Source organism: Thermobia domestica, chromosome 9 (genome assembly GCF_964235325.1).
Source record: "Thermobia domestica chromosome 9, izTheDome1.hap1.1, whole genome shotgun sequence".
In the NCBI taxonomy this organism is placed as follows: domain Eukaryota; kingdom Metazoa; phylum Arthropoda; class Insecta; order Zygentoma; family Lepismatidae; genus Thermobia; species Thermobia domestica.
The window spans coordinates 26,084,927-26,112,807 of NC_137462.1; the positions used below are offsets into that span (position 1 = coordinate 26,084,927).

At 34.7% G+C, this 27,881-nt stretch overlaps 1 protein-coding gene across 1 annotated transcript in view; it reads left to right on the forward strand.

The window, feature by feature from the left end:
- The window catches only part of l(3)80Fj (lethal (3) 80Fj), a 135,672-nt gene that overhangs the window by 77,275 nt on the left and 30,516 nt on the right, over positions 1-27,881 (forward strand). Inside the window, exons 24-30 of the mRNA XM_081770783.1 lie at positions 460-696; positions 1,688-1,867; positions 5,121-5,410; positions 6,903-7,098; positions 9,292-9,431; positions 11,524-11,672; positions 17,101-17,212. Of these exons, the coding sequence (XP_081626909.1) occupies positions 460-696; positions 1,688-1,867; positions 5,121-5,410; positions 6,903-7,098; positions 9,292-9,431; positions 11,524-11,672; positions 17,101-17,212 (1,304 nt within the window). The remainder of the gene's footprint in view (positions 1-459; positions 697-1,687; positions 1,868-5,120; positions 5,411-6,902; positions 7,099-9,291; positions 9,432-11,523; positions 11,673-17,100; positions 17,213-27,881) is intronic.

The window sequence follows — 27,881 nt, forward strand, 5'->3', positions numbered from 1 at the left end:
AAAAAAGAACTAACATGTAACAGCATAAAATACCCTTGTAATGCACAGATTAAATTCAGTAACAATTAAAGAATCGTGTTTAATTATGGATTTTGTGATAAGTTTTTATCATCTACAGATATCTCAAACTAATAATAAAAATCCGAAAACCCATTGAGGACATCCAAACTATCATTGGTTGTTCGGGGTCTAAATTACTTTCCCTTCACGGGTTGAACAGGCTTAGCTTAATACAATTAGGTTACGAGGTGAAATTAAATATGAAAATTCATGAGACCTTTTCAAGTTTTTAATTGTTTTTTTGTAATCATGAAATTTCCCGGTTCAGTCTTGTGATTTTAAGGAAAGGTCATGTCCGAATAATTTTAGAAACTCGTATCAGGGAATCATTGTAATAGATTTCGTATATTCTATTGAATAAGAAAGGATCATTTCAAAAGAATGCTTTTTTTGTTTCAGGCGCTTTGTTTGCTTTTGAGATGTTGTGTAACATGTTGGGAAGGCTGTTCGAACCGTACATTGTCCATGTACTACCTCACCTTCTTCTTTGCTTTGGAGATGGAAATCAATACGTACGAGAAGCCACAGACGATACAGCAAGAGTTGTAATGAGTAAACTGTCAGCTCATGGAGTAAAATTAGTGCTACCGTCTCTGCTCTCAGCTTTAGAAGAAGACTCGTGGAGAACAAAAACAGGTAAGGACTGTATTAAACTTCGAATTGTGACTATATACAATTGAATTATTTGTTTTTTTATATTTAAGTATGTATATTCCAGACAAAGAATTAAAGGGACCAAGAAGCTAATCTTTATCTGGTGCATTATGTATTTAAAGTACCGTTCTTCGTAAATAATAGAAATAGTAACTCAATGAAATAAAATTCTTCATTGCTGAATTCCAGAGATATTTTCTTTATATTAAAAAAAAAAAAAAAAAAAAAATCTGCAAGTATAAATAGTTAAATGAATGAGTTTGAGTTTCTTCGTGGCTAAGCAGTTAGCGTCAGGCCCGTATCCAGGGGGTCGGGCCCCCCTAAATTTTGCTGGCTTCTTTAAAATTTCACGGTAGGTTTACAAATGAACTATAATATGATGATGAACTATAATATGGTTGGATCGAGCCCCTCCTAACTTCAGCCGGGCCCTCCTACATTTTAGGGCTGGCTACGGGCCTGGTTAGCGTACGCGTCTTTGGCGTGGGAGATCCGGGTTCGGTTGTTGGCGGGAGCTCATGTGGTTCTGATTCCACGTCTCATATAGCCTCACTGCGAAAGGGACGTTAAACTCAAAATCAACTCAAATAATAGTGTTATTTATTTATTTATTTAATATTTATTTATTTATTATTAATAATAATACATAATAAGAGTTAAAGGACAGATTGGAGTAATGATAGCACAAAACACAATAAGTCTTTAAAACATTTATTTAAAAGTCAACATTTTATACAAATCAAAATCTTCAATAGAAAGAAATATTTCTGAATATTACTTTTTATCTGTTTATTTATTTTTTAAGCTGACAATCTAAGAGCCGCCAATATTGATTGAAAAATGTTTTCGTATTTAATTAATTTGTTTCAGGTGAAGATTAACTTGAATTACATAAATTTAACCTATCCGAACATATTATCCAAGTTAACGTTTTTGTTTATCTACAACTTAAACGCATTGAATCTATTTCCAGGTTCTGTTGAGCTTCTAGGAGCCATGGCATATTGTGCGCCGAAACAACTTTCATCTTGTCTACCTAGCATTGTGCCAAAGCTTATTGAAGTTCTAAGTGACTCTCATGTTAAAGTTCAGAAAGCTGGTGCTCAGGCTCTGAAGCTGATTGGCTCGGTTATCAGAAATCCTGAAATTCAGGGTAAGTTAGTATATATACAAAAGTTTCAACATCAACCTTGGTAAGCATTTTTTAATGCTACGCATTATTAGTTAATTTCTTATTTTGAATTTTGTACGATAACGTTAATTTTATGTATTAACAAAACCATTCAGTACAGAATTTACTAATTCATTTGAAGTATTGTTTCTTTAAGCTAATGTGTCTATTAGATTTGTAAATTCGATAGCTTGAGTACCGACAATTCATATTTTGAAGGAAGAAAGAAAAATCTCATCTGGTTACAACGACTTACATGTTTGTGAATTTCCTACTGTCAATTACGCATTTATTGCTCTACAGAAAGTATTTTCAGCCCCTTCCTCCCTTCTAAGAACTACTGTTCGTGTAGTCTGAAATGTCTGCCATTTTTAAAAAACACACATGAAATTATAAAATTCGTAATTGTTGTAGATTGGGGTTTTTTTGCTTGATAATTGCGTGTAATATCCAGCAAAGGCAAATACATATTTTTTTATTTCTAGAATATTAGTGAAACGGCTAGTAGTTACCGTTCTTAATTTTGCGGTTTGTAGATCGTGAATTTGAATCCAGTGACTGGCCGTCCTGACAGTTTTTCTTCAGTTTTAAGGAACGAATATACAGTACTCTAAATATAGTTACTGCTCAACTTCCTTTCCCGTCGTTGCGTTGGATTTTGGTCAGTTGAGGAAAAGAAATAAATATTCCTTTATAACACGTATTTAGTAATGTCTTCTTTTAAGTAACACATGTATATGAATGCAAAATGTCTCACAGTAAAACAAAAACTGATCATCGTAAAATTCTGTTGACAAACTACGGTGTCAGTCTTACATTATTCTTTTAAGTATGGTTTAAGTTTTGTTTGACTGTCAGTCATAGTATTATTAACATAACACAGATATGAGAATAAAAATAAAAATAAAAACCGTTTACATGATTTCAAAGACTGCAAGAACAAGTACTTATTAATTTGAAAGTTACGGAGTGTTTCTTCTATACCAAAAACGAGTATATCTTCGACAGTGTACTAGAGATGTATCACTTTCTTTCCTCGAGTTTTACTGTTGTGCTAATAAGATATTACATCGTTGATAATTAGCACTTCAGTTTTCTTGTAAATTTGATAAACTGTGTAGATTTGAAAATTAATAATTTGTACGTGGAACAAAAGGGAATGCTGATGTAGTCTATAGATCCAGTCAAATGCTAGCATTTATTAAAATAAAAAATTAAAAAAAAAAAGAAGTTAAACGCAATACTTCCCAATCTTTTGTTGACTGACTGCACAGTTTACTGTACGCCGACGACATATTTGCGTTATTTTAGGTTAGAATTGAGCATTCGGCATTTGTTGCTGGCGTTATAGACATTGAGTAATACAGTTTGTCTCTAATTTGATTTCAACTTACTAAAGATTTCATAGGAAAAATAAATGTGTCGTATAAAGTCTATACTAACAGTTTTGGATTGCGCAAAATTTATTTTTAAATTCTAAAATTTAGCCACACATTTGTTAGGAAAGCTTGCCTACGCTGAGAGGTACTTGAAGAAATTAAGTTTATTTTTGAATTTGGTAATTATAATAGTTACTGTAAAATCATTCTTGAAAAATAGCTTGTGATAATCCAAAAGTCTTTTGGACCTAATAAAAGTTCAGTGAGCGAAGATACTGAATTAATATATATATATATATATATATATATATATATATATATATATATATATATATATATATATTATTTTTATTTTATTTCTCAATCTAACTTTGAGATTATCAAAGGTTGCTGACAGAAACAAGTTAAAATGTACTTTAAATAAATAAGAAAGAAAATCTTACGAATTAAAAAATTATTTCATACATCTCAGACTTTATTAAATGAGGTGAAATGTAAGACTGTAAGAAATGTAAGTGTGGAAATTCATATGACCAAAAGAAACACTGGCTAAGAGATGCTAAAGGTGACAATGTTGCTGTGTGTAGACTTTCTAGACACATACTTCCAAACGCGTCATTGTAGAGATCAAAGTTCTGCATCGATTTTTCACAACTATTCAGAGGAGTCTTCGAATCTTTTTATATTATGACTATAAAATATAGAGAAAGGAAATTTAGATAGGGAATGGGATACCATAATAACTAATTTCGTGAATAAAAATCACAAGTGATTCAGATGTCCTTTATTTATTTTCCACCCTATCTTAATTGGCCATGGCCAAATAATCTGTATTTTGTGTTATATCGAAGACAAAGGGAGAAAGAAACATTGGGGAGAGAGAATTATTTTTCCTCTTGGATCAGTCGTTGTTCGATTTGTTTGATGCTGCTTTCCATTCATCATTTCCGTGTACTTTTTCTTCCGTATATCCCGTATTATTTGGTCAGTATATTTAAATTGTGGCTTTCAAGTTATTTTTCCGTCTGTCATTCCCTCTAAAGCTACTAGCGTGATTTGCTCATGTCTCCCTATGCAGCGTGTTTTTGGGAAAGTTAAGCTGGTAAGATTTCCTTTTGCCTTTCACTGGTTAGGAATGCACTTTCTAGTCGACACTCTTCTGATTTTCACCGTTGCCAAGTGCTACCGTAGTCACGCCTAGACCTTTTCTGTAGATCGGGCTCGTCACTATGAGGCCCGCTCTACAAGCCAGAGAATCGTTGTTCAGAGCTCGCCCCTAAGAGGCAAGTGCGATATCCTAACACATCTGAGCCCCAGGAGAAAAAATTACAGGCAGTTTAATCTGGACGTCTTTTTGGGAAACTTAATGAAGAAATGTGTTTTCCCGTCTCTTTCTGGGAAGGAAGGAAGTGAAATCGGGATATTAGAGAAGCACACGACCCCATGTTCGTCCGTATGCATAACATTCGATCAGATATCTGTAATGTTCTCTACCTTTTCTTCTTTCTTTTCTGGGCTCAATCGACGAGCCCGTCGAGGCTTGAAAACTAGTGCCCCTATTTTTTGTCTTAATGTTTTCAGTGCGTTTGTGATCTCAACAATGATATAAATTTTTTCATATAGCCACGCTGAAACTCCTTTATTCTAACCTCTGAAGGTAAGCTCCTTCAGTATAAATCAGTGTTTCAGCCCACGTTATCCTATGCATATAAAAATTATATATATAGCAAATAAGTTGTGTGATCTGGAGTTAAAGAATCACAATTTTTACGTAATCTTGAAACCTGTTGTTTGGAGTATGTTTCAGTTTGTTGCAGTAACCTAATTAACTGTAAGATTCCTCTTTTTTCTTTCAGCAATTGTTCCAGTGTTATTAGAAGCGTTACAGGATCCTTCCAGGAAAACAGCAACCTGTCTTCAGACCCTACTCGATACTCAGTTTGTTCACTTTATCGACGCACCATCATTAGCCTTGATTATGCCAGTTGTACAGCGAGCTTTCCAAGATAGATCTACTGAAACTAGGAAAATGGCAGCACAAATTATTGGTAACATGTACTCTCTGACGGATCAAAAGGATTTAACGCCATACCTGCCAAATATTATTCCTGGGTTGAAAGCTTCATTGCTAGATCCAGTGCCCGAGGTATGTACTGTATATACTGACGATTATAGCGATTTATTCTTCATCTATCCGAAGGCGTTTCCTCAACGGATTCCAATTAGAACCTCCGTCTTATATAGCATCAATGGTCTAAAGAGACGTTAAACTCCAGCCATTCAACGTTTCCTCCCACTTTCTCATTCCAGAGCTCCTTCGTTGCTAAGCGGTTAACGTACGCGCCTTTGGCGTGGGAGATCCGGGTTCGATTCCCGGCAGGAGCTCATGTGGTTCGGATTCCACGTTAATCAGTAGGCCCCGTCTCGTATAGCCTCGCTGCTGAAAGGGACGTTAAACTCAAATTCAACTCAACTTTCTTATTCCACCAGTTCATTCATCATCATGCACTTTCCTTAAATCGGCGTCTCTCTCACCCTAGGGATCGTGGGACGTTAAACTGAAAAAGTTTCCAACTACTCAATTAGAAGCTGTTCCCGGCGGGAGCTCATGCGGTTCGGATTCCACGTTAATCAATAGGTCCACTCTCATATAGCCTCGCTGCCGAACGGGACGTTAAACTCAAAATCAACTCAACTCAATTAGAAGCTGCTCGTGCCGGATGCACTTCTTATGTAAACCATGTGCTTCACCCAAGATAGATGTCTTAATGTATTATCCTCATAGTATTCGGTGACTTGTAGTTGGTGAAATTCTTCATTGTGTAACTTTATATTCACATTTTTGTTTGTTTGTTGAAGTGAGCGTTTTCTCTCTCTCTCTCTCTCTCCCTCTCCGAGACTAATATGAGCATACAGTTTAAGGTGAAATCCAAACCTCTGTAATACATTTACATTTTTTAATGTTCTCCCTTCGAGAATCGAAGGCGGGATCACTTTTATCAAAATCACACGCGCTAGCACTAGACCACCGGGAAAGACTATTTGTGTTTTTTCAATTTATTTAGTAAATGTTTCCCTCAAAACTTTGTTTTTGGCTATCTTAGTCGCTTTATTTGCAACGTAGAGACCAACTTTCAGACTCATAAATAACGGGTAGAATTTTGCTTCTATAGATTTTTGATTGTCATTTTTTTAATATTAGTTATGACGATAAAAGTTCTGCACGGATTAATGGCATGCATTTCTCGCCGTGTATCATTTTTTTTTTTCTTTCCTTTCATGTATGGTAACTAACTTACATAAGATTACTCTATATGTAAAAGGAGATATTTTATTAACCCTTTTCTGACGGAATAATTTTTCTTACTATAATTTGACATAATAGTAAATTATAGTAAATCAAGGATACATTATAATTATATAAAAATACATTTTACTTCTATTGTTGCTCAACAATGCTGAGGAGAAAGGGGACTCAGGAATCCTGTCAGGCAGATAGGTTTCAACGTTATGACGCACACAGGAGAAATAATGTATAAGCAAAGAAAATGGGACTTAAAAAATCCCGACAGTCGGAAAAGGGTTAAGTAAATTTTCAGGCGCGTTTCTTCAATGATTGTTTTAACATTATTTTTCAGGTAAGAAGTGTTTCTGCAAGAGCATTGGGAGCTATGGTAAAAGGCATGGGTGAATCAAGCTTTGAAGATCTGCTGCCATGGCTAATGCAAACTCTTACTTCGGAGTCTAGCTCTGTTGATCGCTCTGGTGCAGCGCAAGGTCTTAGTGAGGTTGTTGGTGGCTTAGGACCTGAGAAACTTCATAAGTTAATGCCAGGTATGTGCATTAATTTTTCTTTGAGATACCCTGTGCCTTTTTTGGTTCTCTGACGAAGTAGTATCAGTGGCCTACCAACATACGGTTCAATGCTACCTCTATTAAAGATATTTCTAGAATGGTAAACATGATTAAAATTTCGGTGAATTTCAGAAGGTAGGATGGTTTCAATAATAAAAAAGAGAAACCTGGTATGCACAAGAATATCGTGTTCCATCAGCTTTTTAAATTACTTGATAAATGTATAGGATACCACTCGTAGTTAAATTTACAAACAAAAAATTAAGTCGCGAGCCGCGGTGGCTCAGTGGTAGAGCGTTCACGTCTGGTGCATGGGGTCCCTGGTTCGATCCCAGCTCGCGCCAAGTGAACTTTGTGGTGGACAAACACCGTGTGCGTGGGTTTCCTCCCACTTTGTTCATTCCACCATTTCATTCATTTCTTACGATCACCGTCTCCTTTAGCATATACGACATAATCGTGGAACGTAAAACCCAAAGATTTCATTTCAAAAAAATTAAGTCATAGTGTGATTCAAGTCCACAAAAATGAAAAATCGGAAATTAATGTTGTCCTGTAGTGTATCATCTAATGTGAAATGTGTGTAATTAGAAAAGTACATACTTCAATAGGAGCCTCAGAGGCACTCCTTTGGCCTTTACGTTAGTATAAAATTTAACGCTATTTTTTTCTGAGGTAAAGTAAAAAAAATACTTAGTAAACGCAATCAGAGGGTATATTTCAAAGAGATAGAAGAATTCTAGAAGCGCAGGACACGGGACAAAATATCTATTAAGAATAATGGCATTAAAATTTGACCAGGGTGCCTCCGAGGCACCCCTTGGACCTTTACGTCAATATAACAAATAACCCTATTTTTTTCTGAAGTCAAATAAGAAAACCTATGATCAACTCAATCAGGGGGCATAGATTCATAAGAGATAGGAGAATTCTAGAGCGGAAGACAAGCGACGAAACTTCTATTAAGAATAATTGCATTAAAAGTGGACCAGGGTGCCTCGGAGGCACCCCCTGGGCTTTCTCGGGTTAAAACTGGGGGGGGGGGGGGCACGGTGACTCAGTGGTTGAGCGCTTAGCTCTGCGCGATCCTCGGTCAAGAAAGTTGGTGGTGAACAATATCGTGTCCGTTGGTTTTCTCATAGTACTCACGTTTCCTTCCATTTTTTTCATCATCATTCATTCGCTTTATCATCTCCCTTACCCTAAAGGACATAATCGTGGGACGTTAAACTAAAAGATTTCACTTTTATTTCATTCGTATTTATTTTTAAAATCCTTTACTCACATCTGTAAATATTTTGTTACTTTATTTCTTGTTGCAAATGATATTATGTTTCATTATAGGTTATATGTACACATGTATATATCACTAGAATGACGACGTGTCTCTAAATCAATGATAACAAGTACTGATATTTTATAGGTAATTTTGTAGAGAAAACCGTTGTTAATATAAGTCGCTTGAAGAGCTGTTACATAAATAAACTTCAAAATTAATCGCTTTGTCCTTCTTTACTTTATTATGCGCTTACTGAAGTTGCTTAATCTGCCAACTGGAATCATCAGGATACCTGCATTCATATGTTAAATATGTTAGTGATTTAATTGTTACGTGTGCAATTAATTCTTTCTAATCATCGTGTTCCAACTAAACTCAGCTTATTTTTTTCCCGCCAAGTGAACTTTGTGGTGGACAAACACCGTGTGCGTGGGTTTCCTCGGGGTTCTCCCGTTTCCTCCCACTTTCTTCATTCCACCATTTCATTCATTTCTCATAATCACCGTCTCCTTTAGTCTAACCGGCATAAAATTGTTCAAATTATATAAGTAAAAAATTGCATTTGATTTCATTTGGAAATTTTTTCAATAAATTTATGGCACAGTAGAGAACATTAAAAAAATGTCTCTAATAAAAGAGCGAATAATAATAAATCTCTCTAAGTTTGCTTTTCACAAACTATCATCGTAATTTTGTAATTAGCTTGGAATAATAACAGTTACTAACCTTTCATATGGTTATCAATATTTGCCACATTCTTTCTCAGTATTTGCCCCGAATATTAATAATGCATTTGAATTATTGTACTAGTAGTAAGTTTATGGGATTGCAAACTAAAATGCAATACCGAAGAACGTTCTATAACATGGAATAATTTTCTCCTTGTCTTGCAGAGATAATTGCAACAGCGGAACGTGACGACATCGCACCTCATGTGAAGGATGGTTACATTATGATGTTTATTTACATGCCTGTCGCCTTTACTAATGAATTTACGAAATATATTGGCCAAATAATTAACCCAATTTTGAAGGTAAATAATATTTTCTTTTATTACGTGGGTTATGGGGAGTTAGATGAAAGAATGTCACTAAAAATGCTAGTAGCAAGATGATAAGAAGAAATAGCATCTGGGTTTGGTGTTTTGTTATGAAGAGTACGTCCTCTGATGCGCGTGATCCCGGTGGGACATGCCGTATTAGGAGTTTGCTTAGTTATTCAAATTAACTTCCATCACTAAGTTGAATGCGCGCCATCTGGCCAGCACTATTTTTTATGGACTATAGAGCAAGGTACTTTAATTTTTTTTTTATTTATTTATTTTTTTTTTTTAATCGTCGCGTAAAATACAATATTTGCTTTGACGATAATTTGCAACTTCTCTTCCAATACGATAATCTATTTAGTCTCAATCGTTTCAAACTCGCAGGATATTAATCACCACGGGATAAATAAGTTCAATTTGTACTCTCTCTGTAGTATAAAAAGTATCTTTTTAAAAAAATTCACTTCAACAAACTAATCCGTAAGCACATGCTGAAGGTTTATTAAATCATTTTGTACTCATTGAACGAATACAAGTTGGGGTCTACCATATCTGGACAAGTTGGTGTACATTGGTTTCAACTGCAGATAATTTGAATCATAAATGAGCGTGTATCATTCTATTTCTGTATTGTTTTGCTTTTCAATAAAAGAGGACAATTCGTTTTCACAAAGATAAGAAATGAAGAATGGCATGAGCAACTTTAGTACCCGATCAAGAAATAAGAAATTACGCTTATTAATAATATCCGAAAAATTGTTAAATCCTAATTTAGGAATTTTATTTGAATACCCGAATCAGCTGAAATCCATATAAGTTTTCTCTTAGTTTTACTGACAGCATATTTGAACTTCTAAAATGTAGTAGGAATGAATCTCGAATTCACTGTTAACTTCTGCAAAGCAGTTTTCATTTTCACTGTTGTGAGAACAGTGAGATGAGATACTACAGAATCACAGAAAACAAAACGCAAGGAGACAAGTGATTCTCACCTTTGCTTTTACCTTTTTAAAATTTATTTTCATACTCCTTAACAGTTTTTTCTCAATTTTTCTAACGAATTATTAATTTTCGTTTCAGATTCCGCTGCAAGAGTCATATTATAAGCTATAATCCCCGTCATCCGAATTAGCATGTGGCATCAGCCAATAAGCTCGCAGTGCGCTGTTACTGAATCTTCAGGGAGGAATCTAATCATTCATAATTGTCCATAAATACGAGCAAAATCTATTATGAATGATTAGATTCCTCCCTGAAGATTCAGTAACAGCGCACTGCGAGCTTATTGGCTGATGCCACATGCCAATTCGTGTGACGCAGACTTGAGTGAAAAGCTTTAGTGACCATTATGTCCTTCCCTTTTTCTATGAGTTTTAATTCTATATAATCAGTGACGTCTCTTGTGCAATATCCTTTCTAAATTCTTTTCACTGGTGACATATTTTCCCTCTGATCCACTTCATTTGTTTAGCATATAGTCTCCTCCACACTATTCACAGTACAATAGCATATATATTAAAATATTTGTTTGTACTTCTTGCATCTTTTCCGCTTCTAATGTAACTGTTACACTCTGTAAAAAATTCTATGGTCAGTTTCCTTCTCGACTTATGCATTGCATACCTATATAAAATATTTATCTTCTTTCAGATTTTTAACTCAGTGAGTTTATTGTCTTTTCCAGTTGCTTTCCTATTCCTTGTATGGCTAAGAACTTGTTCAATTAATTTTCTGCGTAAACAAAACATATTTTATAAAGAGGAAAATTATTTTAATCTGTAGTTTCCTTTTTCTTGCTAAAATTTCGTTTGCAAAAATGTTCCAATCGACCACTATTCGGAAATTCATTAAACACTACTTTGTTACATCCTTCTAAATATTTTCCGTTAAACAATAAAGTATACTATATTCGTGAAGCACCAATAGTGGGTTTGTACTGCAATAAGAGTGAAAATTTGCAAGGAAATACACTATAAGTAACCACAAATAATAGCTGCTATATTAACTTAACATTAACATAAAACTGCATACATTAACACAAATATGTGTATTATTATAAAACATAGCTTTAATTTTCCAGGCTTTAGCTGATGAAAATGAGTACGTCAGAGATACAGCATTAAAAGCAGGACAAAGAATCGTCAATTTGTATGCAGATACAGCTATAATGTTGTTGTTGCCTGAATTAGAGAAAGGTCTTTTTGACGATAACTGGAGAATAAGATACAGGTAAGAAAAATAATAATTTACATTTCTGATTGATTGTATAACTAAGCGATTATCTACAAGAGAAATCTTTCAGTTATATATGATTTGACTCATGTTTATGTCATATATAAAAATGAATTAATTAATAACAACTTACTGCATCCAAATGCATTTGAATTAGCTCATTAACTCTTAGAAACTTACATGAGATGTTTATTTTTTCCCACTTCTCAGAATGAAAGTGCATTTGGACGCAGTAAGTTTTTATATTTTTACAAACTCTTAATTTATATTACCTTTGAATATCGTCTGTATAAACAGCATTATTTCAATTGGCAGTAACAGAAAATTCACTTACCTTGCATCCGCAGCTATTGCGTTTTGTCTAGAAATCCATATCGTTAATATTCCAGTCACTCTGAGACTGTGGCCATGAACAGTCACTTGGAAAGCTATAAGACACTAATTCAACATCATTTCGTTGCTTTGTCCTGTAAGAAAATTAAATCAAGCACAACAGGTTCTTAACACTCAAGCACACATGTTGACGGGGATTCCCCGCTTTTGAATCAAAAATGGGACTGCTACAGACAAGCTTTACGCTGGGAGCTGTGACCCCTCTAGGTTCCTCTTTTGATTGGTTTTGCACATACATCACGCTGTCTGTTTTCTATGAACTGTTGTTGTGGAAATATATTTGCGGGGAAATGCCGTTACCGCGTGCGAATTTGTTCATATTTTTTTATGATCGTACTATACTTTCTGTACATATTAATTGTGATCAAAATGGAGTATGAGGAAGAACAAAGACATGTTTTAGAATTGTTTTAGAAAAGTTTGAAAAATGGTGCTTGAGGATATGAGCATAGGAAACTTTGAAAGTACAGGCATATTACCGATTTTTTGGAGCTCATTAATTGCTTTCATCAAAAGAAGGAAGACAGTCTTTGCAGTGTGAATTTCCAACTTCTTAAATAACCTCGTATGAAAAAATTCTCGGAACTACACTCTTTGGCAAGCATATACATATATATTTGTATTTGTGTGCGTGAATTGACTGTGACGTGAGTCGCCCAGAGCTCCTTATATGGCGAAAAAGAAAGAAAATCGCTCGGCAGTGCATTCCATTGAAGGGTCTCATCGTTAATTTTAACCATGGTTTCAGTCCCGACGTTAGAAGTGGAAATCGGGAATTTCCCTTTAGAACCAAAACCACTCAGGAGTTGGCTGAAAAGACAATTCATTTGGGCGATAAGAGTTCGAACGTGGTAGGAGTGCTACACGCATCCTCGCACACACACGCTGTTAGTGGAAATTTGGTGGGTCGTATGCTAAATTAACGAACTGTGTTCTAGTTCAGTGTGTGTTTTAGTATTGTTTTATATGTGCAATTGTCGAAAGAGGAACTTTATCAGTTAATGAGTTTGAGAGAGAACTCTAAAGATATCAGCGCGCAAACGCGTGATACGCCTGAAAAGTTGAAATTGAAGTGATCCAGGACCTTAAGCCACAATCTCAAGATTCAATCGTGAGCCCCTTCAACTTTATACAATCGGTTAGTACGAACAACAATGGACTTTAAATTGGATATAAATTGAAGAAGTTTCACCGTGAACATAAAAGCCACCTAATAAATGCATTATTAGTGATCTATGAAACATATCGAGCTCGAAACGTAGTATATTATTATTTTCTGAATTATAAAATAACGAATTGTAATTAATTTTGATGTTTGTACAATCTGCATGTGATCTTGATTTACAAGTTCAGTTATATTTGTCAAGCAACACATCATTGAATTTCACTTACGTGCCGTATCAATTCATTAGTACGCAGTCATTAGTGTTGAGTATACTAAAATACTCGTTAAATACCAATCGACGGTGCTTATATTGAAATTCATCGTCCCCAGCTCTCGGTGAAAGTAAATATAAGCGCGGTGAGAGTAGTTTTGTCGTGGCAAGCTGGGAACAAGAGAGAGATGAAAAGAGATGCGAGAAAAAAAAAAAAGTAGGATAAATACTTTACAGTGTTCAGAACATACTTGTATTTTTGTTTATTTACGTCGATAAAAAATCGTCCACAACAAAAACTCTCTTAGGTAACCCCCGTCACTGCGTGTGGTTTCGTTCGAAAAACTCTATGTAGCTGTTACAGTTTCAACCACTTCAGGTAATAAGGTTTTCGGCGCACCTACAGTAGAAACTAAGAAACATTTTTATGTCCTTAAGAAATAAATATATCAACATATCTGTAGCAAAAATAACTAAATAAAATACATTTAAAGTAGAAAGTTATGGCCAGTTTTTCGTAGATTGAGGGAATCCCCGTAACGCGTATGGATTTGATGCAAACTGGGCGCATGTGTCTGAATGTCCGAGTGGCAGTCCAAGGGGACACAAGTTAATTCGAAGTCCAAGATGACACAATAAAAGTTTGTTTTTTCCAAAATTTGAAACATCTGAAAATTGTATTATTAAATACCGAAAATCAAATACACACTAATTGCTGAGCAAAACCATATATTTTAATCAAAAATTAAATATGTGTTACAGTTTCATTAACTAACTCTTTGGCTTCATCAGACATTATGAGATACAGGATAACTATACAATCTTATATACATACAATAGCCGAAACATCTTTCTTCTGATTGGCTCGTGGCAGCAGCAAATCCCCTTCAAGTATATTTTTTTTTAGAATTCCTATATAGATGCTTTCTATTGTTGCTAGCAACACAAAATGACAATCTTAACTAATCTAATTTCAGCTAACAACTAATTAACTTGAATAATTAAGTAAATTATTATATATATATATATCGGCATTTGAAAGCATCTGTTTACATTCATGTAAATAAGTTAATCCAATAATCGAGATTTGAAAGCAATTAGATACAACCATAAGTAATTACATAAGAATTGTAAAATAACAATGATTATTAAAGAAACTGTTATAATGAAAATTTCAAATGAAACAGTAAATATCTATTCTTCGGTACTTTGTTCCCATGATGTTCGGCAGGTACTACTAAATCTTCTGCTTTCAAAGGCTCCAACCTGTCATGTTATGTCACTGTCTTGACGTACGGTACAGCATTCATGCTGTTTTTATATATATATATATATATATAAACTTATGGACTGTGAGCTGTCTCTTCATACTCCTTGCTCGGTTGCTACATAAATTGATGCACCAATGATGTTTGTTTTTTCTCCTAACCTCCCTTCTCCGCAATTACAGAAGAAAGACTTCTTCCAGCTCTTTACTAGTGGGTAACGTTCCCATTATAGCCGACACGTTCCCACGTTGAATGGCTATGCTTATGCGTTGAATCAGGAAACTTTTTGCTCGATTATCTCCTGATTTAATTGATAGCCGGTGGCCGATTTCTTTTATAAATTTGAGGCCTCCTTCTTCCATAGAACCGCTAGACTCAATTGCTATTGCGACAAAGCAATAGTTATCGAGTAGATTGCTATATTTATTCCTTTTTTCTTTCGCTCTTCGAGCAGCTACGAGTCCAGCTTGTACTGAGGCATATAATGTTAATAAATAGATAAACACTATTACACCTAAATATGCACACAATATATCACAAAAATCAAGTGAAAAGAACTGCTACATGAAAATAACTAATATCCAGTAGACTTTGCTTTGAAGAGAGCATATTATTTGCATGATAGAACACAGCAAAGAAGTGATATTTAATCCTACATAAATAAGGCCACGCATACTATTGATAAGGCCACGCATACTATTGAAAACACACTTAAGTATACAATACCACACTCAGTGACTTCTCCCACAAAACCACATACACAAGTAACGTTATGTATTTTCACGTTAAAAAAAAAAAGTTCGTATTCTTCGTTTGATTTAATCTTTTATACACGGTTAACGAACTCTTTAATTTCATTTATTGCGTGAAATACATTATTAGTAACATGTAGTTGACATTCAATAATTATTATTTTCAACTATTTTAGAAGCTTCAGATGAGGTTGGCACGCTCTTTTTCTTTACTTCATTGTTGTTGTTTTCAGTTTCTTTATCATTATTAGATAGATAGCGTTTTAGTGTCACTCTTTCCTACGGCCTGCCTTTGGATAACTGAAGAGACAAGCTGAAACTGCATTCTTCTGTTTACAGTCTGTCCAACACTCTCCCCACTGATCCCTACTACTTTTACTTACTTACTTACTAAACATTGTTGTACTGTATACTTCGAATAGTCCAAAACAGGAAATTCAAAAGCTTGATTTGCCTACGACCTTTCATCATTACTTCCAGTGCAGTCTTCAAGATAATAAACTTCTGTTTGAATTATCCAATATTTCGAATTAGCGAGAGTTTGCTATATTTGAAAAGAAAGAAAAAAAATATATAAAGCATGTTTGTTTCAGTAAGATATTGATATTTTTGGATATGCATGAAGCGAGTGAGAAATTGAACGTATTCCAGCCAGAAATTAGTTCATTCTACATGAGTTCAGTAGCACGAAAACTTTCCTCTGCATGAAGTGTATATATATATATATATATATAGAGAGAGAGAGAGAGAGAGAGAGATAGATAGATAGATAGATAGATAGATAGATAGATAGATAGATAGATAGATAAAGGGTATTAAATGTTAGGCCTGACTATTAGCCTGTACCAATTTGTATGTTCCATATTACTGTGTATCTATTTACAACATTGTAAATACATACGAAGAGTGCACGGTGTCTCAGTGGTAAAGCACTTACCTCTGGCGTGTGAGGTTCCTGGATTGGTTCCCGGCCAAGTAAGTTTGTGGTGGACAACATCGTGTGCATAGGTTTTCTCGGGTACTCCCGTTTCCTTCCACATTCTCATGCCATCAGTTATTCCATTGTCACTCCCTTGCCTTAATCATTCGTCTCCCTTAGCCTAAGCTGTAATCGTGGGACGTTAAATTGAAAGATTTCATTTCCAGTTAAATATGTTTGAATAGCAATTTCTATTGGAAGAGTCATATTTCTGGGTAATAATATTTGTGATATATACCTTTTAAACTTGATTTCTTCAAATCATGTCTCAGTGCGAATTTGTATTCTTCATATTTTGTTATGCCAATACAACTACGATTTATCTTTTGACAATTGTGTTGGTTTTCTGGTTCTTTGGGTATATTACTATATTAAACAAACGCAGTAAGTCAGCTTATTAAAGGAAGTTGATTTTCATAGGATGATTGCCTGTATTGATCAATTTCGTTATTTCAGTTTGCAGAAAATTATCTCGAATTTTGCCGTTCCTTGTCACGGATGACTGTATATATCCAATTGATCATCAGGTATCTCTTGAACGTAAGTTTACCGAAGGTAATGTGATAATGTATTATGATTAAGAATATTACAAAATAATAAAGAGGTAGACTGGTTAAAATTTTAGCTTGTTATACTTAATCCTTCTCTCTTTTCTAGCTCTGTTCAGCTCCTTGGTGATTTGCTATACAAAATTTCAGGAGTTTCTGGTAAAATGAGCACAGAAACAGCGGACGAAGATGATAATTTTGGAACAGAACAGTCACATAAGGTGAATACTAACTTTTTTTTGAATTAATGTTTAAAAGTATTTCAACTTATGTTAATGATTACAATATTTTGTATCATATTTAACGTCATATTTCCTGATCTTAACATGAAACACCGAATAAATATATTATTATAAACACATTTTTCCATATTATATGATTGGCACCTATATTTCGTGTGTATTTCTAGGCATTATTAGAACTTGGCTGGATGAGAATTTTCGCCCTTTCGGGTGCGGGTGCTGAATATTCGGGAGTAATTATCAATGGAAATTTATGTCATTTGATTTTATTGTAAAACTGAAGGTTCCCATCTAATATAATCTCAACTTTGAGAAGGGCTCGAAACGAACAAAACGTAATATTATATGGTAAAGTATGAAACAGATTTCTTTCTCACACCATATCCTGTGTAAGTGCGAATTCAATTAAATTCAGTGTGTTAAAAGTGGTATGACTGGACCGATAATTTAATTTCGGTTTACCGCTTACCGTGCTGGCGCACTTATTGAATTTTATTACTAACCTTTGTTTATGACTAGGGCTTGGATTTGTGTCACCTAAAAACTTCGAAAATATAAATGCATTTATGCCTTTAAAACAATGGCAAAATATGACCTAAAAAATAAAGGCCTCTGTGCGGCTGAAGGAGTGAGTGTACAGTCTCTGTCTCAAAAATAAATAGACTGATGTGTTACCGCCTACGCGGATGGCTGGAGTGGGGCGATTTGTGGCGGGAAAGGAGGTGAATAATTTTGGGAAGCAACGCGTTCCACATCAGTTGCCTGCACGCCATTCAGTGTGCGGATCGCTGCTAGACTGAACCCCTGTTCAACTTTACATCACGACTCCACGATGCCACGTTCAGTGGAGCAACGATGGATAGTCAAATTTTGTGTTAGGCTCTGAAAATCTGTAAACACAAAAGCACATTTAATATTATTTTACCTTATGAAATTCGTTCTTGGAAAAAACTTTCAGAAGTAAACGAAAGCGAAATATCGGACGGATATAAAGGGATAAATAATACACATAAGATTAGTCTTTATTTATTTATTTATTTATTTATTTAATGTAGTAGGTGCGTAAAACATGAAATACAGTATAACTTACTATGGACATCGAATTAAAAAAAAATGAAAATACTAATTCTATTTCATCACGTGTGGAAGATTTTTACTGGCATTAAGATCGAATTATGTTAAACTCAATTTGCACTTTCAGTGCAAAGATTCATACTTGGAAAGAGATCTCGTGTTAAACTGGTTGGTGTAAAAGAATTTTAGTTGGCTGCCACATTAATCGTGTTTAGGTTAATAGTCAAAAAACTTGAATTCTAGTTTTCTTAATGATCACAATCAGTAATTTGTTATATTACCACTTATTTAATTTTTGCAGACATGTTTAATGTGAAGTGAATTTGTTACATGAGGAAACAAAGAAGCAATCGTAAGAGAGATCCTCGTATTTTATAATTGCCTACTGGTCTCTCATGATGTTAGTGTTCAATTGTCACTTTTTTCTTTAAGATGTTGCCGTAAAAAAAATCTACATAAATACCTAGTTTAACAAGAGAGCGCTTTCCAAGTATCAATCTTTGCACTAGAAGTGGAAATTGTATTTATAAAGCGATTTGGTCTTCGTGTAAGTAACTTTCCTGGTGAACAAAGCCACAGCGTAAATGGCCGACACTGTCCAATAAAAATCTTACAGACGCAATCAACGGAATATAGTGTTTCTACTGATCATTTTAATAATTTAAAAATGTCTATTTCAGTGTTTACGTTACTGTAGACTTACTATTTAACGTAGGATTCTAACTGTATCTGCTTCCATCAGGGCTCGAAATACAGATTTCTGTACCTTTACACTTGAGTGAAACAATAATTTATTAATATATATAGGGTGTCTCAAAAGTAATGGTGAAAAATGAAACCACAGATTCCTAGCACCGAAACTGTAGCTCTAATTGAAATCTTCTGCGAAATAATTCCCTGTATACTTTATAATCTAGACAAGGTGGTAATCGTTTAGGCCAACCATTCAACATCCAATGTTTCACTTGCATAAACATAGAATCCTTTTGTAACTCTTCTTCTATTTCTTCCTTATTTAATATGTTTGTAGAGATCTCGCTGATATAATCTGGAGCTATTAATTCTTCTTCGGTTGGTACATCTAATGGGAATCTAGATAAATAATCTGCAACTTTCACTGTTTTACTATAAATAATGTCATAGTCATAATTTTCTAACAAAAGAAACCACCTTTGCATACGCGGAGAAGCACCATCAGGAGGAGCTTTCAAACCAAAAATCCATTTAACCGGTTGAGAATCTGTTAGAATTTTGAAACTCCTACCAAATAAAAACTTATGAAACTTACGTACACCAAAAATTACTGCCAAAGCTTCTTTCTCAAATTGTGAATACTTCCTTTCAGCGTCGGATAAGGTAGCAGATGCACAAGCTACAGTTTTTAATTGTCCACCTATTTCATTGTATAACACAGCACCGACTCCAGCTGATGAAGCATCTGTCATTAGAACTACTTTGGCATTCTCATCAAAAGGATGTAAAAGTCTTGCCTTTTGTAACATGCTTTTGGCTAAGCGAAATTCCTCCTCCTGTTTACTAGTCCATTCCCATTGTACACCTTTTTTTAACAATCTATATAATTCGGGAATGTGTGATGACAAGGATGGTAGATGTCTGTGGTAAAAGTTTAACATACCCAAAAAAGACTGTAACTGGGTTACATTTACAGGAGACGGTGTGTCTAATATCGGTTGTAATTTATCCTTTGCAGGCAATATTCCTTGTTTTGAAATATCGTATCCTAAATATGTTAAAGAATCTACAAAAAAGATACTCTTATCCTTGTTCACCTGTATATTTAGACTTTGAAATTTATTTAGTACTTGCACTGTCCTCTGGTAACACTCTTGTACGTTAACTCCCCAAATAAGAATATCATCCAAGTAACAAGCTACTCCTTCCATATTTTATACTACTGTATCCATAAATTTTTGAAAAATCTGAGCAGAACAATTAAGACCAAAAGGTAGCCTATGCTGCTGATATAATCCCCATGGCGTGTTAAATACTAAGTATTTTTGGGAATTTTCTTCTACTTCTAGCTGTAGGTAAGCCTGCTTTAAATCCAATAATACAAAGCAATTGGCATAGGCTAACCTATTAAGTAAATCCTCTATTTTCGGAAGCGGATAGCTAACTTTCTCAGTTATCAAATTAAGTGTACGTTTAAAATCTAAGCAAAGTCTAACCGTACCATTCCTCTTTTTAACGATTACCATTGGAGTAGCCCAATCAGATTGTTCTACCATCTTTATTACTCCTGCTTTACACAATTTATCCAGTTCTGATTTAACTGGTTCTCTTAAAGAATAAGGTACATCATAGGCTTTTCTAAAAATAGGCGTAACATTTTGTCTGAGCGGTATTGATACTTTAAACTCCTTAATAGGTACATTAATTGAACCATTAAATACGTCATTAAATTGTACTAATAATTCATTCTGTAATGTAATCACCGACGTATCCTTATTCATCTCAACCTGCTTCATATCTTCCGATTTATTTAACATATTCGATAATTGAATCCTCCATTGAGGATACATTGCATCTAACCAACTTCTGCCTAATATGGGTTGAAACATATCATTTTGTACTACCATTATGGGCAATTCTCCAACATATTTTAAATATTGAACTTTAACCGTAGATTTACCTACAGTTTTAATAGGTGAACCATCCGCATTATTTAGCCGTCCTTGAAATGGTTCTATTGGTTTTCCGTTTAATACAGATGAAGTATGTCCTATTGCAGATACCGCAGCTCCTGTATCTACCAAAAATTCTACCAACTGCTCGTTACAATTTAACGTTACATATAATGGTTATAGTATAATACTGATCCTACCGACTGCGCCAGTTGTAAACCTTTTTTATTTTTCTCTTATTATTATAATCACAGACCTTGAATTAACGTTTAGAACATATGGCATGTACCATCTTTAAATACATTTGTCTAAACAAACAAAAATATGTTTCATATCCAACCCATCTCTTTATTAGTTCACTCCATTTTTATAGTCATCTTTTTTTAATAACTCGGCATGTGCTAAAATTAAACTATTTTCGCCATCGCCAATAACTAACATCTTGCTTCCAACAGAAACAAGAAAAATGTTTATGATATATAGTCCGGAAATGGATAGGGACGGAGCTAGATAGCTTCGAACATGGGGTAAAGGAACTTTACGCCTGCCAGCGGAATAATGATAGGAGCTAGGAAGAAGGTTCAGGAAGACAAAAGTCATATCAGCTTGACATGTTAAACTCATGTTACATAAATGCGCCAGAGATTTTCCATGCGTCATTTAGAGATTCACCTAATGTTTGTACGGCAGGGGTAATAAAACGGTGCAGTAAAGATGGAAACTATACAGAAAAATGTTGACATCCATGGCACGATTGCACGCACGTTAAAGCAAAATCACCTAGCATGGTTGCATAATCTCAGGGGGTCAGTGGAAAGTGGTATACCAGATAGAAACTTGCAGAGAGGGTAGAAATAAAAACAAGTGTAACTATTTGTGTCATGTAATAATAGGCAAGATCCGCAACGACGTACTGTATTTGTAACGTACTATCCTACACAGAATAGCACTACAAACTACCAGGTCATACGTGCTAACGATAAACGTACCTACAGAAGATGTTCAGAATGCTGTCCTCCAGCATCTATGCAAACTTTGCTAATCGTGAGTTTCGAATGCATTCCATCACTCCCAGTGTGTTGCGTAACTGTTCACACGCATCTTCAACGCGGTTTTGTAAATCGGCAATTCTATTCCCTAAGTGTGAAGTTCCTTTACCCCCACATTCGAAGATGTCTAGCTGCGCCCCTGTCCACTTTTGGACTATATGTCATATAAACTTTTTTTCTTGTTTTGATGCCAGGAATCTGTGGTTTCATTTTTCACTATTACTTTTGTGACATCCTGTGTATATATAGTATAACCGCCACCAGGTTATAGAAGTATTTTTTTGTGGACGCCCTGTATATTTCGTGAAGACAGTGATTATTATTTTCGATTTGTGCTTTATTCTGCAACGCATATAAGTTCTTTCTTTGGTGGGAATTGCTTCTTTCCCACACAATTGGACAAAGAAGTCTTTCATCGTTTTTTCATATATATATTTAAAACGTTGCTTTTAGTGAGAACATTTCAGTTAGTGACTAACCATTTCAGTGTTTCTCCCTGACTCATTATATGCACAGTATATATTCTATAGTTAATGGGAACTGAATTAAGTGTTTTCTTTAATCGCTTATGGAAACATTATAATAGATTGGAGAAATACGGGCTGACCAGATGTTTCAGTAGCCGAAGTGGCACCAACTGCGTTGTATTCCAGCCCGTTATCTGTACTTTCTCACGCCAGTGTTATCGCCGTGTCTAGTGCATTATGGGCAGTTGACTAAAATTAACATAAATTGTTTTCCGTATTCTGTTTGTATGTGCATACAGGTGAGTAACTGAGTAATTTTTGAAATGAACTGCCAACACTTTTCTGTTGACCATTGCAATCCGTAGCTTGAGCTTGGACGCTCAGGGAGTTTGACTCCAGGTCTGGAAGATGCAACCACGCATCTCGCGTTGAACTTCAAACATCAGTTGTGTTAAGGGGCACAAGCTATTTAGCCGATGAAGGACGATTTCTTACGGCTAGCCCCAATCAGTGAAATCCTAGGTCCTCAGACCTTGTGCGTTTAAAAAGTTATATTCGCGCCCTCCAATATCAGAATTCAACTGTGAAGACCTTCTTTTCGTTTATTTACTCAAGATTTACTTTTACGCTGCAGGACTTTTCAGCGTAACAACTGGATTCATCGTGGGACGATCCAGACAACTTTTCCCCAGTGCGAATCCCCCAAGTGTGTTCATGGTGTGAGCAAAGTATTTATAGTGATACCTGAATTATAATCATATATACATAGAAAGGGCTATATTTCCCGAATAGGGCAAAACGTAATTTCAACGGCAAAATTTATTAGTGTCCAGTGTTGTATTCATTTCTCTTCGTTATTTTTTTTTCAAAATAGTGTTCTAATAAATAAGTATAGTGTCAATTAATCCAGTGTGTTTTCGTTGTTTGTATGAGTGGGGTTTGTGTGCGTTATGGTCTGGATGACCGTCTGATCGTCCGTGAGGTTTTCGAGACGAGACACCCGAACCTCTCGGCGCCTAATGCTCATCTCATTATTGAGACCGACGAGCTTTTTGGGGAAACAGTTTGTAATCTTCTTTGGAGAGGTCTTCGTCGTCCTGTCCAGGTAAGTTAAAGTATCAGGAGTATACTTATTGGTAATACCACGAGCCAAGGACAGCGACCAGAACTAAGGACGGTTACAAATAAATAGCTGCCCGAACATGGACCACGACCTCCAGGTGGTTACAAATAAATGACGCCCGAACTACCGACCCGAATCGAGACCGTTGGTGCTCGAATATACATATAAGATTAATATTTTAATATATCATTTCTCTTTCAGCTTAGTACCAGTAATCTGAAAAAAAAAAAAAAACTTTTTCAGGTGATTTTAATAATATGTTTTAGTGATAGCTTATTCTATCCTAATTGTACGTTTTGTTTTATTCTTGTTGAAGATGGCATACAACGAAGCAGATTTGTTTACTAAGATAGCTTCAGTTTTTCAAATGCATCTTGCTAGATTAGAGAAAGAAATGAAAGAGAGCCGTGCTGAGTTTAAAGAGAATGTCGATAGATATATAAATCGAAATAAAGAGAATATTGAAGATTTAAAAAAGGAAAATAAAGAAAACCTAGCTAGATTAGAAAAAGAGCTAAAGTGCGGATTAGGTCAAAAGATAGACGGTTTACGGGACGTGTTTCGTGAAAATAGTCAGCAAACGGAAACTGCTGAAAACAAAATACCGGAATGTAAACCCCAAGTACAGTCAGATGTTCCTACTGGATACGAAACACCGGAATTTGAACCTCAGTTAGTGACTGATATTCCTAGCGTAAACAAAACATTGGAATTGGAACCTGAGCTAGAGACTAACATCGCTAATGAAAAGAAAACGCAGGAATCTGAACTCCAACCAGAGACAGGTAGTCTAAACCAACCTCGTAACAAATCTGATAACGATTTTATCTATTCAGAATCTTGTGACGCCGCTTGTAGTAGAAGTAGTGAAATCCACGAACATATAATTGTAGACGACAGAGGTCGTAAGCGCATAAAAACAGCTGTCACAAACCACAGAGAGAAAAAGCGTAAACGAGGTTACAGTTATAGCAGTAGGCAAAGATACGAAGACCAGATGTTAAACAATACAAAATTTAAAGGGAATCAGAACCAAGAGCGCATACGAAAGAATAACAAATACAAAAGAAGTCGTAAATCACGGCCACGTAACCTGAGTTATCACATACTAGACAGGAACCGCAATTTGTGTGACATTAAGCATAGATTTGTACGGAGATGTAACCATCGTAGAAATAGACAAACAAACCGTAATTATCAAAGCAGAAACAGTAATCATAGAAAAAAAAGTAACCAAGACTTTGTGTGTTGATACAATTTTTTCTCCTAGGAGAGCGACGCATTTCTAAGCGATAGATATTCATTCACTTTTCTTCCTTTTTGCTTTTAGTTTTTGATAGAACACCTGGATACGAAAAGAAGAACTACGCATTTCTCTCAAACTTATTTTTGCTTCTAGCTTTTAACTGTTCGGCAATGAGCAGATAACACGTTTTTCTTTCTTTATTTTGATAAGATAGTCGCTGCATTCTCGACCACCTGTGCTTATGGTTACGAATGACGAACGACACACAGCTGATTCTTCTCCGCTTTTAGTCTTTACTCCGTGTCGCGCCTCACAATTGAATACTAATGTTGCAAACCTTATCACTGACTTACTATTAGTTTAATGTCATTAATTTTTTCTTGTTTTCATTTCAGATGTTTGAATTTAGATCTTTTAGTAAATAATTAACGTACCCCATACGTAGAGGGACCGTATTTATCCAAAAACGGTTTGATATCTTGGCGAGATATCCGTACCTCAGCTAGTGGGAAGATATTTTAGCGTTATAATATATTTCTATTGTTTTATTTAAAAAAAAAAATCTTTTTAGAATCCCTTCCCACTTTCCAAATTCTTAAACATGTTATCATACGTATGACTCACAATTAGTTTGATTTCCCTTTAAGAAAAGTAGAATGTATAGATAAGAAAATTTTTAGTTGTTAGTTACGTATATATTTCTGTATTTGTAAATGAAACTTAGTATGTAATCTCATGCGTAGAATATGAAACTTTACATTTATAATCAATGTTAAATTCCTTTTCAGTGTTAATCTTAGATTTTCGTTTTCATTTTGAAGTGTTTACTGTAATTTTATTGAACCTCATTTACGTCATTTACCCGATTTTGACTTATTTGAATTTCCAGGATATGACATGATATATTTTGTTCGAAGAGAAAAGTTTAGAACGGAAAGTAGGCAAAGCCTTAAACAAGTGATAACAGACATTTCCTTGTTGGTAATAGAATGTGCAGGAATGTCGTGTGAATAGTATATTCTTCGAACGAAAGCAGTAATCTTTTTATTTTAGAAGGAACTATATGAACAGATATTCTGATGGTGAACGGTCGTTTTTCTCCCATGTTAATATATATGCGGAAATATGTTTAACTTCTATATTTTCTTGTAATTTCTAATTAACATTTTTTTTTTTGTCTTCTCTAGACCACTGAACGACCGTAGGGAAACTTCTTCGGGTAGGATATTTTATGGGGATAAAGATAAATATTTTTTTTCAGGGAGGCAATATTTCCTGGAATTGCAGATCTGTTGCAAAAATGGATGTGGCTAATCCATTGGATATTCCATAGCTAACTGTATTTTCGCCATCAATCGCAAAATATAGTTTTCATTTCTCTTCTTCTTTTATAGTAACCTGTAACTAACCATGTGTATTCTTAGGTTAAATATTTTGAGTATATTTTGATGTTTAGTAACATTTCAGTGAATATTTTAATGTTTATGAATCGTAACTATATTGTGTATTTGTATGCTAATATGGTATAATGTTTAGTTTATACATTAATTCTGAGAAAGTTATATTTTAGCCACAGTATGTCCCAAAACTATTTGGAATTTATTAGCTAAATTGTTTTTGTTATGGAGGATTTTTTAAATCAACATGGCCAAAGGTTTTGGAATACAAACCTTTAGGTTTCTGCCATAACAAACAGTATGGAGGATTTTAGAAATCAACATGGCCAAAGGTTTTGGAATATAAATCTTTAGGTTTCAGCCATACTGCCAATGACGGATGATTTTCTTCAAAAATCGACATGGCCCATTATTTATGAGGTTTCAGCCGTCTCTGAGATATTGATATAGATCCCGATAAATAAACTTATTTTCTTTCTAACAGCATGAAGCCATAACGATTTTTTAAAATTACTTTGTTAATTATTTCGTATGCTCGATGACTGAATTTTTATGCGTTAATAAGACCATTTTGAATATTTGTAGCGAAGATGCCTAAGGAAGCTTGTTACAACCGTTTTGTAGGGAATTTAATCTTGATGTTTCAGACCGACCAGAGAGTTGTAATGTCGTTGACTATATTCTTGTTTGTATCCCATGTTTTTCTTTTCACCGGTCTCATGTATTTTGTCTTTCAGAGACATATTTTTACGATGCTACGAGAGCATTTGTATTTTGTGTGTTTACACATCTTTTCTAGGTGGAAGACGTATGTTATGTTCCAGGGAACATACGCGTAGTTTACTGAATATTAATGTTTATATTTCAGTTTTGTACAGAAACATTTTGTAAGTGCCTATGGTTGCAGGCCTACGCTTGTTTCTAGTTTTTTTGCCTCGCAGGTGTCGATGGCATATTGTGTGTGTAAGTACGTGTAGTATTACACATTTTTCCCACCTATGGTTTTGGTCAATTCATGGTGTAATGACCATTTATTTTCAGGAATGTTTGGACTATTGAGTCAACTTCCTTGATTCAGACCTTCGAAAAACTTGGATCAATATTGAATAGTTTTAAACACTTTATTAATAAATTTTTTGCAGATAATACCCATCTATTTTGGTAACCCTACAATGTTTACGTTTATGGAAGTGAACAACTACCATTATTCTAGGCCTAAGCTAATAATAAACATGTTTCAGAACGAAACCATTTGTTGTATTGAGCATTATTGAATTAAAGTCTCGATTTTCACGACGAGCAGATGGCATTTGATCTTATGGCGTGCCAAATTTTCTTCATACATGTCAACGAAATCACGATCTTTTCTTTGATATGCAGAATCATGCTTATTTCTTGGAATTACTATGAACGTCATCTTTGACACTTAAGTTTATTTTTTTTAATTTTGGAAAACGATTTTTCGTTCTTTTCTGCCAAACAACACGAGGCACAGTTAAAAAAAAAAAAAAAAAAAAAAAAGGACATACAGGTGAAAATCTTATTTTGTTTATATATTGTTAGTTTATCATGTGTTTACATTTTCATTCATTTTACTTTTTCAATGATTTTCATATTTTTTCAAATATATTATAGTGATATCGAAAC